Source organism: Perna viridis, chromosome 5 (genome assembly GCF_037379345.1).
Source record: "Perna viridis isolate PV_CMFRI_1.1 ecotype Kerala chromosome 5, ASM3737934v1, whole genome shotgun sequence".
Classification (NCBI taxonomy): Eukaryota; Metazoa; Mollusca; class Bivalvia; order Mytilida; family Mytilidae; genus Perna; species Perna viridis.
Genome location: NC_142449.1, coordinates 15,177,130 through 15,191,494, shown reverse-complemented (window position 1 = coordinate 15,191,494; position 14,365 = coordinate 15,177,130). Strand labels below are relative to the sequence as shown.

Below are 14,365 nucleotides of genomic sequence, written 5' to 3'. Positions count from 1 at the left end.
AACTCTGTTCTATCACACTTCCCCTAACCAGCAAACTCTGTTCTATCACACTTCCCCTAACCAGCAAACTCTGTTCTATCCCACATCCCCTAACCAGCAAACTCTGTTCTATCCCACATCCCCTAACCAGCAAACTCTGTTCTATCCCACATCCCCTAACCAGCAAACTCTGTTCTATCACACTTCCCCTAACCAGCAAACTCTGTTCTATCACACTTCCCCTAACCAGCAAACTCTGTTCTATCCCACATCCCCTAACCAGCAAACTCTGTTCTATCCCACATCCCCTAACCAGCAAACTCTCTTATATCCCACATCCCCTAACCAGCAAACTCTCTTATATCCCACATCCCCTAACCAGCAAACTCTGTTCTATCACACTTCCCCTAACCAGCAAACTCTGTTCTATCCCACATCCCCTAACCAGCAAACTCTGTTCTATCCCACTTCCCCTAACCAGCAAACTCTGTTCTATCCCACTTCCCCTAACCAGCAAACTCTGTTCTATCACACTTCCCCTAACCAGCAAACTCTGTTCTATCCCACTTCCCCTAACCAGCAAACTCTGTTCTATCACACTTCCCCTAACCAGCAAACTCTGTTCTATCCCACTTCCCCTAACCAGCAAACTCTGTTCTATCCCACTTCCACATTCAAGACACTATTCAATCCAATGTCTGCCAAGTAGACTTTGGTCTATACCACATCCACAAATAAGACTCTGATATATCCCACATTGACAAACCAGACTCTACTGTATGTTCTATCCCATTCTCACAAATCAGGCCCTGTTCAATACATGTATGTGTATTTCCACTCACTAGACCATTTTAGATGCCTTTTGAAAAAAATAATGAACCAGTCTGAGTATGAAGCAGTAAACTTCTTCTCTAATAAAAAAAAGTTTGAAAGCAACTCGGGGTTCATACCCTGGTCACAACCAATGTACATTGTTGAATGTGTGCATGTCTTATCTCCTCTACCCATCAGTATTACTGCTGATGACCCCACTTCTGACAAAATAAATCAGGAAATTTATATCCATAATAATTCTGGCACTCTGCAGGAAAATTTGTCTGCTAATACCTATAAATCAATGTTTAGTGGATACAGGAGTAATATGATGGAAACTATCTAATAGAGCAATATAGTATTGCATTAATGATTACAAGAAGAATCTGATTCAAAGAATTATATCATACTTAATCAGGAGGCAATGCCAGAAAACTGACTGATGACTTAAATATAACATTAAATATTCACTTCTTTCATTTTTGTTGTAGAAACAGGCAAAAAAAGCAGTATGAATCACTTGCACAAATATATACTTATTTGTGTAGATTACGTGTAGATGTGACAACTTTTAAAGGTGTAAAACTACTATTTTGGGAACCAGTCGCCTGCCCGCACAAGAAAAGAGTTCATTATGACCCGACTATTTTCTAGTAGTCTCCTAGTTTAGTAGAGGTATACAAATTGGCATCATTTGAAAGCTTAATGAATCAGCAATAATCTAATAACTTCAATTTCTTTATTCAGTGTAAGGTAAAAATATTCAGAACAAAGACTCTAGACTCCTTGATATGGTAAAATTTCAAAATGAAAGCAGTGATTTCTGCACCTGTCTACTTTCACTGAATGGTTCTTTCATAAGGTTTGTTGGTATTTTTATGAGAGTTAAGGTAAAGGGTGACCACCATTATGAAACCCCTAAAGCACCATCTGTACTGATGTAGAAAAAATTGAGCCTTATAAATAGCTGAATTTAACATAGAAAGTAATGGAGAACAGAAATAGCGGTATGACACCTAAAATGGACAAAACTAATTGGTTTCATTTTTACCTGCTGCTTGTGCTACTGCAAAATTTCCTTCCCAGAGCATAATATTTCCTTTAATTTAAGCCTAGAACAGCTTTTATGAAGACAAATAAAACCTGTGTGAGCTTTTCATACTTTTTAAGCAGACAGAAAATCACTAAAAATAATGCTTCACACAAAAATCATTGATCATTCAGTGCTTCAAAACTGAAAAATTAATTAATTCCCTTGAATATGTCCCTATAATCAAATCTATGAACAGCATTTATAGTACTCAGTGCAACAATATGCAAGGAAACAAATTTATGTAAAATATATTCTTTCTACCATTATTTTGTGAACAGCCAAACCACACAACTATAATACTTAGTAATTACATCAGGATTCAGAGAAAGAATTTTAACCAGACAAGACACATGAATGACAGATTGCATCCTGACTTCAATGTCAATGAAAAGTCTACGATCTTTTAGCACAAGTTTGGCACATCTGGTGAGCTGAACTGAAACTATTCAGAGAGTGAGTAAATCATAATTCATCTTTACAGAATTTCATTATGTGCAAGAAGAATTAATTAAAACATAATTTTTGCCAGACATTGTGCCTATCAGTTCCATATGGATAACTGACAAATGTTATGACAAACAGAGAAAGCTTATACTATGTAAACATGGTCAATCATTCTAAACCACAGATTTGGCGCCATTCAAATACACATGTTTTAGAAAGAGAAAGAACCATGGCATATACAATGTACATGTATGTAAAAGAGCAGCACAAATTGACAAGCATTAATCAGAACACATACATGTACACTGTACATATACATTATGTACAGAGGTAAGATTTGAGTTAACTTACATCTTCAGTACTTACCAGTACATGTAGATGAACATTTTACAAAAAAATGAAAAGAGGAATATGGTAAGGTCAGGAAACAGTATTCATTTTCAACCATCATGTTTTTTCAGCTTTGACATAAAATTGAGTGAGAGTAGATTTCTGAAATGCACTAAATATGCAATGAAGGTTTACAACAGAAATAGCTTAATATAATGAAAACATGGTAGCATCTTCTGATATTCATGTATGTTCAATGACTTAGAAACTGAGCCAAAGTGGCAAAAAATCTTTCAAGAATCAAGAAAAGTTGAAGAGTCAAAAACTGAAGCAACTTGTTAGATCTTCGACAGCTTAACTAAGCCAAGGTAAGATCTGTAATATCTCCTGATTAATTTAACACAAGCTGAAGGGCACTCAGTTTGATGGATTCCAAATCACCCTAACTTTTCATAATCGCTAAAAGATGTAGAGCAGATTCACAGCAAGAATTCAGATGAACTTAACTTGTATCTACAAGCATCTAAACATAATTTGAAAAGCCATTGTTTTAATGACTTCCAAACAAATACAAACCATGTGATAAGAGTTTCACAGAACTAGAAAACAATTGAACCCACACTGTAACCTACTACATGTATTAAAACAGCAATTTTACTGATTATTATCAAGTCTAAACATCTGGTATCAAGCTGCCTCCAATATTAATTTACATTTTCTGTGTAAAAAGTACACAGCAACAGTAAGACCTTGATCTGAGCCAATAAGTCATGTTATGCTGTCTTGGTTAACATTCTGTAAATGCTTCAGACATGTATGAACTAAACAACTGCCATGAACATTTGTGTTTGGCTTGTTTTTCTTACTGACAATCACTTTTATGATATTGGTGATGTAAACAAGTCTAGCAGGTGCTGTATAACCTTAATGATAGTATACAACCCTATATTCTTGAAACAGTGTGCTGCAGGTGGAAACCTCCCTGAGGAGCTAAGCTTGACAGTGAGGACAGTCCCTATATCCTTGAAACAGTATGCTGCAGGTGGAAACCTCCATGAGGAGATAAGCTTGATAGTGAGGACAGACTCCAGCAGATAAAGCAAACCCCTTAAAACATCTGGTCATTGCTGATAGAACAATTGAATACAACACTGCCCTACAGATAATTTCTACTTTGATATCAGCTGGCCATACCTGATGGAATGTATAGACTATAAAGATCATTGTTTTATCATTAGCTATATCACTTAAACCCCAGTATACAAACCAATGGTTAACAAACATACTCCCTTCAGTGATGATTCTATCACCTGCTGAGAATGATACCATCAACATACAGAGAGTAACTGTCAACAATTGCCCCTCTCATAGCATATCTAATTAATCATCATAGACTGACCATTGGCTATAACCCTAATTACTCAAAGGTTGATAGGACTATAGACTCAACATCAATTAACTTCTCCTTCCTGTCAGATGCAGCAAACATGGACATGCAAATAACAATGGAATGAACAAAAGAATAAAGAATACACTGTACATTAATTCTACAAAAACTAAAACAAAACAGTTGTCAGTTTCTGACAATTAAAGAAGCATTTTGCATTTTGCCATAATACATTTAGATTTAGTTTTTAATAACAGATATAAAAACAAAAATTATGAATTGAATCCAACCTCAAGACTAAAATATGCACGTACATTTATCTTGACAGAGCAAAGATATGTTCAGATCTGCATACTACTGAAATAATCTTAGGAAAACAATAAAACATAATGACCACCCAAATTCTACAGTAACAGTAGCAATGTATGGTATCTGTAGGTTAGGTCAACATGACATGAATCATGAACAAAAGCCATAAATTACAAACTGTTCACATTATGGGTATGCAGCAGTAAAATAGTAACAGTAGCATTTTTGTCATTGACCCTCTACCTTCGATAGAAGAAAGATATTCTGTTCAATCAGTAATATACACTTGGTAGTACATGTAGGTTTTAATTTACTGTGCCATAGTCACTTAAAATTGTCTCACTTTTGAAGCAGCACTTCTACATGTTTTCTATTTAAGTACTTGTCAGTTTAAGAATCTGGCAAAATCTATGTTACAGCTTTAGATGTTTTCTAGATGTATTGAATATACACTCTATTTGAGAAAAAAAACATATTGAGAATAATGATGTGCTACCCATTGCCTGATTCTTACACAGAATGGTACTTTTAAAAATACATTTTTCCTTTTACATGTACATTGTAAGTCCTAACAATAATTAATTGGTCCATTATACATTTGCAGTATTTGTCCTTTACAATGAACAAGTGTCCATGTTCACATTTTAATATTATTAACAACATACCCTTGTCCACATAAAAATATATATGGATAATACCCATAACATAACATCTAAATCAAGCAAATTTGCCCATCCCCGCATCACCTTTAGCATCTTAATTAAATACTATGAACACTAAAAAAAGAAATTATCTACATTTTTGAACAACCATTGATTACCATGATAGAGCCTTTTGTAATGCACAGTGTTGGGAAATTTTTCCTGGAACTGGATTTCCATTACAAAAATCAATAGCTTAACTGAGTCAGAATTAAACTGAAATCATACAGCTGAGACACTGTGTATATTTATATCTCTAAATCATCTAATACAGCAAAATCGATCTTAATCCAAATCAAAATGCCAAATTTTTACAGTTTGTTCAACTGATATGCATTTTCAGTGTAAAAAATCATTTTTACATTATAACCTGAATCTACACAGTCTGACTTTCTATAAATCAATCAAGCATCTCGCTGCCGCTTGGTAAAGGTTATGCCTTTCGAGAAACATACTTGTGGTAGGAGTATAATGGCGTTGTATCACATAGGAATATCTGATTTCATCTTTTTTCTTACTTGCCCGATTTATCGGAAATGTTCCCAGACAAATATAAACTAACAAAGGATGGACATGAAAAGCTCATTATTTATCATAGGGCTAATACATAGTAAATAGATGTAATGTTGCTACAAGAATAAGATTAGGACCTTGTCTGTGTTATACAGGAAGGATACATCAGACATTGTGACATCATTGATAAGATCAAGCTGACTTTTGTGTCTGTTTAAAGTCTCAGTTCTAACAGTTGCAAATCCAAGGGGCAGGAGGTGGAACCCTCTTTTGTCGGCAAATGCAATAAGCAAACAATAGCTTGAAACCCCTTCTTTTCAAAATCTCTGTATAACATTCACCACTGTTTTGTAGATGTACATACTTTCCACTGATTGGAATACATGTATATGTACATGTAGTACTGTACAGACAGCTGAACTAAAGAAATAGTAAATTAAAGGTAAAATTTATGAGGTAAATGTCCATGAGAACACAACCAAAGGAGTAGTTTATAAAAATACAACAAAAAAACACATTTTAGCTTTCAACACAGACCAGACAAATACAGAGGCTTATTATTAGATGTACATGTTGATAAGCACTGCTGCAAGAGAAAAAACAAATAAATTGAGTGCAATAAAAATACAAATGTATTATATATTCAATAACATTAACCAAAGTTTACAGCAATCTACAAAATATTTGTACATGTACATGTATGTCATATTATATTTTAATTTAAGGACAACTGATACATGAAAAACAAATATCATCTCTTTCCTTCTACTTGATACAAGTAACTCTGTATCACAATGAACAATCTAAAAGTCTATTAACCATCTATCTGTTGTACAGATTGACTAGAATAACCTCAATAGCCTATATAATAATGTGATTTTACTGTCTAACTGGACCACAATTGGATAGAAAGAGTATTTTTTATCATAATGATATGAAGCTTTGCCAAAAGAATCTTTGTAATATACATACATGTACATGAATAACGGCAAAACTATTCCTTCCTTTCAACTACAATAACATATGTCTGTGAAACAAACCATCAAGGATTACATGTAACTCAGAAATAAAAAAAAAAGTAACACAAGAAAATGCAACAAAGCAACAAGGATTAACTCAGAAGTCAAAAAATAGTTACACAAGAAAATGAAAATTTTAATCCTCAAACTGTATCCTTTCCAGGAAAGTGAAACATACATGTACATGTACATTTTGTATACTGGCATTCTTTAAGTCAGAGTACATTTTTTTGGTCTTAAGTACATACACTGCATGTTTAAGCCTGCATTATATAACATCATTTATGCTTAGGAAACCTTTTAAAAATTGTTTGTACAAATGTGTAGCAGATACTGCAGAGTTTCCAGGTGGGATGAGATATTAAAACATCAACCTGACACAATATGTATAGAGAACAGATAATGAGCAAATTATAATACAAATGTATGTAGTCAATATACGTTCTCCAGCTAACATCAACCAACACCTCCATAGCTTTAGTTTATTGCAACTTAAGCCATTGTGAACTGATGAAATTGCTATAAGAACATTCTCTATTTTGTGGCATGAGTAGGGACAATGCAGTAGTGACCTGGTTACAAGAGTTTTCCCTAAATACAGAGTTTTTTTAGTTACAGAATAACCCTTAATTAATATTTCCAAGCATTGTGTCTAATTTTAACTTACATGTACATGATTGGATACAAAATTTAATATGTTACTACACAGACTTTCTAAAACTTAGGTCTACTGGTAAGTTGCTGTTTCAAACATGTAAAATGTTAATTTGTCCTACATGTACATTGTACATGTAGCTTATAAACTTTGTATCCTTATCAGTGACCCTACTGACAATTATTTGTACATAGCAATGTGGCTACATTCAGTTATACAGTAAAATCTATCTAAACCAACCATAAATGATCAACCAGACATTTTCAAGTCCCTTTATGTCTTAGTTTAAAAGTATACTATTTTGTGTTATATCATGAATACACTTTATCAACATAAATCTGTACCTGCATGAATGTTTTATCATGAATACACTTCACCAACATAAATTTGTACTTGAATGAATGTTTTATCGTGAATACACTTCACCAACATAAATTTGTACCCATATCTTATCATGAATAGCTTCATCAACAAAAATTTGTACCTACATGTACATGTATGTTTTACTGAAAAATTCACTTCACCAACATATTTGTACCCCATTTTTTAACATGAATAATTTTATCATGATTACCCTTCACCAACATAAATTAACTTAGTTCAAGCAATCAAGTTATTTTTCCAGCAATGAAGCACGAACAACTTTTTTGCCCCTGGCTTGGCAACTAATGAATAAAGCTGAAAACAAAGTTAGAGTAGTATCTACATGTAGAAAGAATCAATAAGAAATCCACCTTTCTGTCGATGGTGTTTGATTTGTCTAGTAATGTCTACAAGCAGTTAAACTAAATTACATATACCTCAATCATTTTTACAGCTCAAGAGAGTGTTAGGTTATTACAAGATTGATTTTAGCATCAATTGAATCAACTTCATAGAAATCAATTAGAACTTTAGCAGGATGCAGTGAGGTGCATTATGAAGTCACCAAAGATCAATAAGACTTAAGAAGGCCTAAAATAAAAAGTGCTGTGTTGACAATAACTGTGTTTGTTCTTATAAACATTCATGTGAGCAGAAGGATATCCCCTATGTTCACGTGTGCCCTAACTACTTGACGTAAACTCTTTAGTTGAATTATCACCTGTATAACTAACGTATTTCCTCTTTCATATCTACATATACACAGGTAATACTCAACCTTTATAAACAAAACAAATTCATCAACATCCACCTCATAAATCCTGAAGATTTCTGCTTACAATGGATGGCCAGACAGACTAATGGACAATGGTGTATACCATACATTGAACATGTACCTTATTTTCTAGGTATAAAAATGACCATTTCTCATACCAAAGTTATTTCCAAACTACACATGCTTTGGACATATCACAAAGTCAACTTAAGGATTAGGAAAAATAAATTAAAAACAGATCCAAGAGAAGGCATGCCAAGTTTACACCCCCCACTAAAATTGAGAAAAAATATCTTTTTTTTAGCATGATATTGATCTTCACAGCCCCAGTGATTTCTTGTCCGGCTTTATTTGGCCTTTAATTCTATTTGTGCCACTCCTAACCTGAAATTCTTGATCTGCCCCTGTGAATAACATGTGAAACCAGTCAAAATTGCAGAAAACCCCAAAGTCATACTAATCGTCTTTTCTACACAAAATCAAGTATTCTAGAATTTAAGTATCTATCTGACAAGTATTTTCTAAAGACACACTTAACTTAAAAACATTTGAACTATGTGCTATGGAAGTATGTTCTTCTTAAAAATTAAATGAGATCCTTCAATATACATTGAACATGTAGGTACATGCGCATTGCACATGTACATATATATTCATTTACAGAGTACAGGTTACAAGATTTTATCTCTCTCATTTACAGAGCCAATTCCCCTCCAAAGCCTTTATTTGTTTATGCCATACTCACTAAAACGGTATATAATATAGACCAAAGAATTATTTGTCTCGGCCTTTAGATGAGATCACCTGTGGAATTATTCATAGATGTCTCTAGATTGCTATACAGAGTCAACTGCATCATACTGCAACCAACAATCAATATCCTACATAGAGCTTCTAGATTTCAATGACAAATTCATTCCACTAAACATGCTAATGTTTTGTATCAATTTTATCATGAATTTGTAACAAATATGGAGCTCTGTAGCAGAATGTAAATTGAAGAAGTAAGGCTGCTACATGTACTAAGCACATTTTTTTTCTTTGGAAACCCTCAATAAAGAGCACTACAATTTTTTTTTTACCAAGTGTAACTTTCAAAATTATCCTTTAGTTTCTTTTGCACTGCCTGTAATACAATGTACTTATTGTCATTTTGTTTTCTTGGAAAAACAGTATAAAATTGAAGTAAGAACTGTTGACTCTGAAATATATGTACATGTATATGTAGGTTGTCTCAGTCAGATATGAACAATTTTGGTAATGCAAGATTTGCTTAGTAATGACTTTTAGAAAAGCAAGACAAATAACAACAGAAAAAAAAAACTTGTCAACAATGACGTCTAGAGGTACACCGTAAGTATCATCAAGCAGAAAAAGAGGCAAAAATTATAAAGTGCAAAAAATTTTGATCAGTATATGCAACTTAGATATGGCATGAATCCAATAATTGTTAAAGTATTCCATGTACACTGCAGGACAAGCAATGATGGCTTCTCCGAACAGTATTACAGCTTGTATAATTATGATCAGACCAGAGATTTACATGCATCACAGTCTCTTCAGTTTGACTTGTACAGAGATTTACATGTACTTTTCATATAAACTTGTTATTGATAATGAAAGCTGAATACAATGTACAAATGGATGTTGTACATAGTATTACAATGTGTAACTGTTTTTTTCCCTTAATCCACTGCCAGTATATGTATTACAACAAATACAAATGGATATACATGTACATCAATATCACGTTTCTACAATTCAGCATAGAGAGCAAAGCTGGAGAAAAATTCAGTGTGAATCCTTTATCATATTTACAAAAATTTCTGTTTATTATTCTGTTAGCATATTTACAATTCATAGCACCAATCAGAATGTCTATGAGTTTTCAGAATAAATAATGTTGTTCCTGTAAATGGATGTACTGTAGTAGCAGAACTATTAGTATGCAGTTGGGTGGTGGTGGTTGTCTCTTTTGACATATCCATTATCGTTAAATTTAAAGCTTCAACAGTTCCTGTTTTTCCGAACTGAACAACAGAACATCGACTTCCAGAAGCATTAACTCACATTTAATAGTCTTGTAAAAGTTCCATTTCTTGTACCAACCAGTATTACATGTACCCTATTCAAAGAGTTATAAAATACGTGTATAGCCTTGACAGTAAACTCTGCATGTTTGTTCACTGCAACAGTAACTGCAGAGTTTATTGCATCAATTAACTGTGATTATTACACTTTTCCAGAAACAATCGGTTTAATTCCTCTGTAATGCAGCCAACATTCCTGCTCTGGTTCACATCTGATGAGTGAAATCAATGTTTATTGTGTGTAAAAACTCTGTCTGTTCATTACATTCTTTTACAAATCATGTTGCATAATCATTAGGAATAGATAGTAAAATCTACATTTTCTTTAAACCCTGTTGTGTACAAGACTGCTGAATATAAGAATTCTCTAAGACCATGAAGGTATGAAGAAGTCCTGTTCTAAATTGGTGGGGAAACCAGTATCTTGAACAATTGAAGTTTATAAGCCTTTCTAGTCCTGAAATATGATTTCTTACAAAGGCAGTAAACAAAAAAACATGTAAATCCATTATACAGTTTGGTGTACTCGATTTGGGAGCTTTCATGTTTATAAGTATTTTATTCCTATTGTTCAATTGCATTAGAATTAAGATTGGAACTCCATACATGTATATTGTACATGTATGACTACATTGTACATGTATCACAGAATAGAATGGACAAGGAGTCAAGGACAGAAATCAATGAAGTTGACATAACACAGACAACCTCTGATGTGGATCTTAACATGTAAATTAAGGCTTCACAATACAATATTCCAGTCTTAATTGAACCAATTAATCAAGGATCATATTTCTAAGACAAAGACAAGTCATTGCAGATTATATCAATATGGTTCAGTAGTCTATCTCCTAGGGTTACCTCACTCCATTGGCTGCCTTTAGATTAATCAAGTCAAAGGCAAATTCATTTTAATGTACATATACAAAAATGTATTCAAAGTGATAAATCACAGTTAAAATGCAAGATTCATGTACATGTATTACAGGCCATGTTGACATTGAAATCAATACAAATTTCCTAAGATTTGAGTAATGTTTTTAAAAAAAAAAATAGTTACAAAAAATTCAAAACATACATTGTTCATGTACATCATCTTCAACACAAGCAAAGCAAAAACTATTTATCAATTTCTCATTACCAGTACAGACTAAATCATAATTTAAACAAGTTTTCATACATCTGTCAAAATTTCTCTTTCAAATTCCTCATTATAAGGAGAAAGAAGGCATCTGTTGCCAAGAACTTGCAATCTAATTGAGAGTATCTACAAAAATTGTTTGCTGTTGAATAACCTCTTCTTCCAAGATAAAAGATCCTTTTCAACTTGATTTCCACTGTCGATTCATTGTTTTATGTTACCAAGGTCAAATGAATTGTAAATGCAGATTAAACAGAAATTTTCCTTTTTGTTCTTACATGTACATTTAGGGTAAGGTTCTATTAAAGAAAACCTTTTCAACTGAATTCAAAATCTCAGATAAAGTTACAAAATTTACATCAAATTGATTTGCCAATATGATGAAATCCTTTTCCACTTGGAACAATAGGGTCTGGAGTAATATGGAGATAAAAAGCAGACATGTATAATTATACCTGAGAAGTAATACACTGTTTGAACCTCACTTCAATCTAAACATTGTTATTTTTGTGCATTATTGATAAAGGATAGCTTAGGACCTCCTCCCCTCAAAATAAAAAAAAATATCTCAAGATCAGCACCTGAATGCAGTGATTATTTCGAATTATTGTAACTGTGTCCCAGTGGTTAATTTCATGAAAATTGTAGGATTACATTGTAAAGAATAAGATTATTACAGTTGCGATTTACATGTATCATCTTTTTACACTTTAGTTCAAATATTAGTGAAATAGACTACAGATCTTTCATTCCTTTTTATTTGCAAATTTTTTCCATTTTCCCAAATTTCTAGAATTTGAAATAATACTCATAAACAAAAGATTTGTTAACATGTACAAAATGTGAATGTACAATATACATTGTGAAACCCCTTTTTTCATTGAGCATATGATGGAAACAGTAATAAATAAACCCTAACCAATGTGAAACTTATTTTTCAATTCGGTATGACCGCTGACATTAAAATGAAAAATGACAGATGAAATACACAGAAGCAACTATGTATTTCCATTTAGTGAAATTATCAATACCAAGGATTATATTTGTATTTTTATTCAACGTAGTGAGGAGGTCTATTATCACTATAAAGCTCAATTGGATAATCAGATCGGAACATATAGCACCAATTACTTATCTAATCAGATCTTCACACAACTGTGAAAAAGAACCAACGCATCTTATTTTCAAATTATTCGATCAATCTTCTACACAGTTTCTGTTTCATGGAGAGCTGTCATTCGAAATAATTAAAATTCTAGCAATTATTAACATATTTACCGACCTACCTGTGAAAATTAAATATATGAAACATATATAAACTATCACAAATATATTGGATTTCATTATCTTTTAATCCAGCTTGATTAATCTGTCAATGTTTATCAAAATGAAACACTTTCTGTTTTCACCAGCACTGTCCACAACTGTGTCATAAGCGTTCGTGGGAATCGGATTTGATGACTACTCACTAAGTGCGTGATTAATACGCGAGAAAAAATAGTTCAAAACTTTGCAATATGAATTAGAGTAATCAAACAAAAAATAAGGTATTATTGAATTGCTTAAAACATAGTCCTTTTCACAGTATTCATAAATAGGATGAGATATATTTATTTGCATAATAATATCTTAAAATGTATTCATCCGCGTTTCCACCCGCAATATTTTTTTTTAAAAAGACGGAGAGATGAATCATAAATCAATGGGCAATTATTTTTATTACCACATTGTCTTTGCTTTTCTCACGATAGACGCACCATAAATGTCTTTATACAAGTGTTCCTATTTATATTGAAAAAGCAATGAGACATTAAAAAATCAAGTGCTAAATTTGAAGGGCTGTCCGAATCAGGGAGTGTGACCCTGAATTTCTTAAATAGGATACAGGAATAACTTTCTGTTAAATCAGCCTGTAATGTTATATCGTCAGCTGATGTCTATTGTACTGAATTCACGAAAATTAATGTTTTATATGTTTTATTTTACTTTATTTCATCATTCAGTAAAAAAATATCTTCTCTACACCTGAGATTAAATAAAACTGTTTTATTAGTCCCAGTCTACACCATGCACATGCGGCCGGTCAGCATTTTGTTCAGTACTTGTACTAGATATATAGGTGCTGACGGGACCATTTGCATCGTCACCTGGAGCATTTTGCAGGGGAGATACTTCAGGTGAAACTCTATTTTGAACTAAATTCTGACCCTGAATCTGAGGCTGTGTCTGTCAAACCATGTATATAAATTACTGTAACAGTGGCGGATCAAGAGGGGATAAAGTGGGGTTGGCACCCTCTTTTTATTGGAAAATTTGTTATTGTCATGTGTAAAATTTACCCAAAAAATGGTGAATAATGTCCTAGCACCCCCTTTTTCTGAGGAACCCCCGGCTGGCACCCCTCTTTTTCATTCAGTGTCAGGATCCGCCCCTGTGTAATACACTAAGATAATAAATTTTATTCTCTATGTGCGTTAATAGTCTATTCTTTAAATCATGAACTCTCTCTCCTTATTGTAACCGTTGTATTTTCATGTTTGCGCCCAGTGGGCAACTGATCTGTGAATAAAGTATTGGTATCTTTGTATACAACAACAGATCTGTACATAGTATAAATTACATGTATATACGACCATGCATGCTGGAGTTGTACAATTTCACGGAAGGGACATTAAGGCAGTGCAAAGATGTAAATGAGTTGTAAAATTAATCTGTAGTGGCGCACAAAATGCATGCATTTACACGAAAAAAAT

General features: G+C 33.0%; 1 protein-coding gene across 6 annotated transcripts in view; it reads right to left on the bottom strand.

Annotated features, from left to right (window-relative positions):
* LOC148616203 (neural cell adhesion molecule 1-like) overlaps nucleotides 1–13,040 on the bottom strand; it is a 75,984-nt gene extending 62,944 nt beyond the window's left edge. For all 6 annotated transcript variants that reach the window (XM_088583009.1, XM_088583011.1, XM_088583010.1 and 3 more), the window contains exon 1: nucleotides 12,899–13,040. In XM_088583009.1, the coding sequence (XP_088439135.1) occupies nucleotides 12,899–12,956 (58 nt within the window). In that variant the 5' untranslated portion in view covers nucleotides 12,957–13,040. The remainder of the gene's footprint in view (nucleotides 1–12,898) is intronic.
* Nucleotides 13,041–14,365: the final 1,325 nt, after the last annotated feature.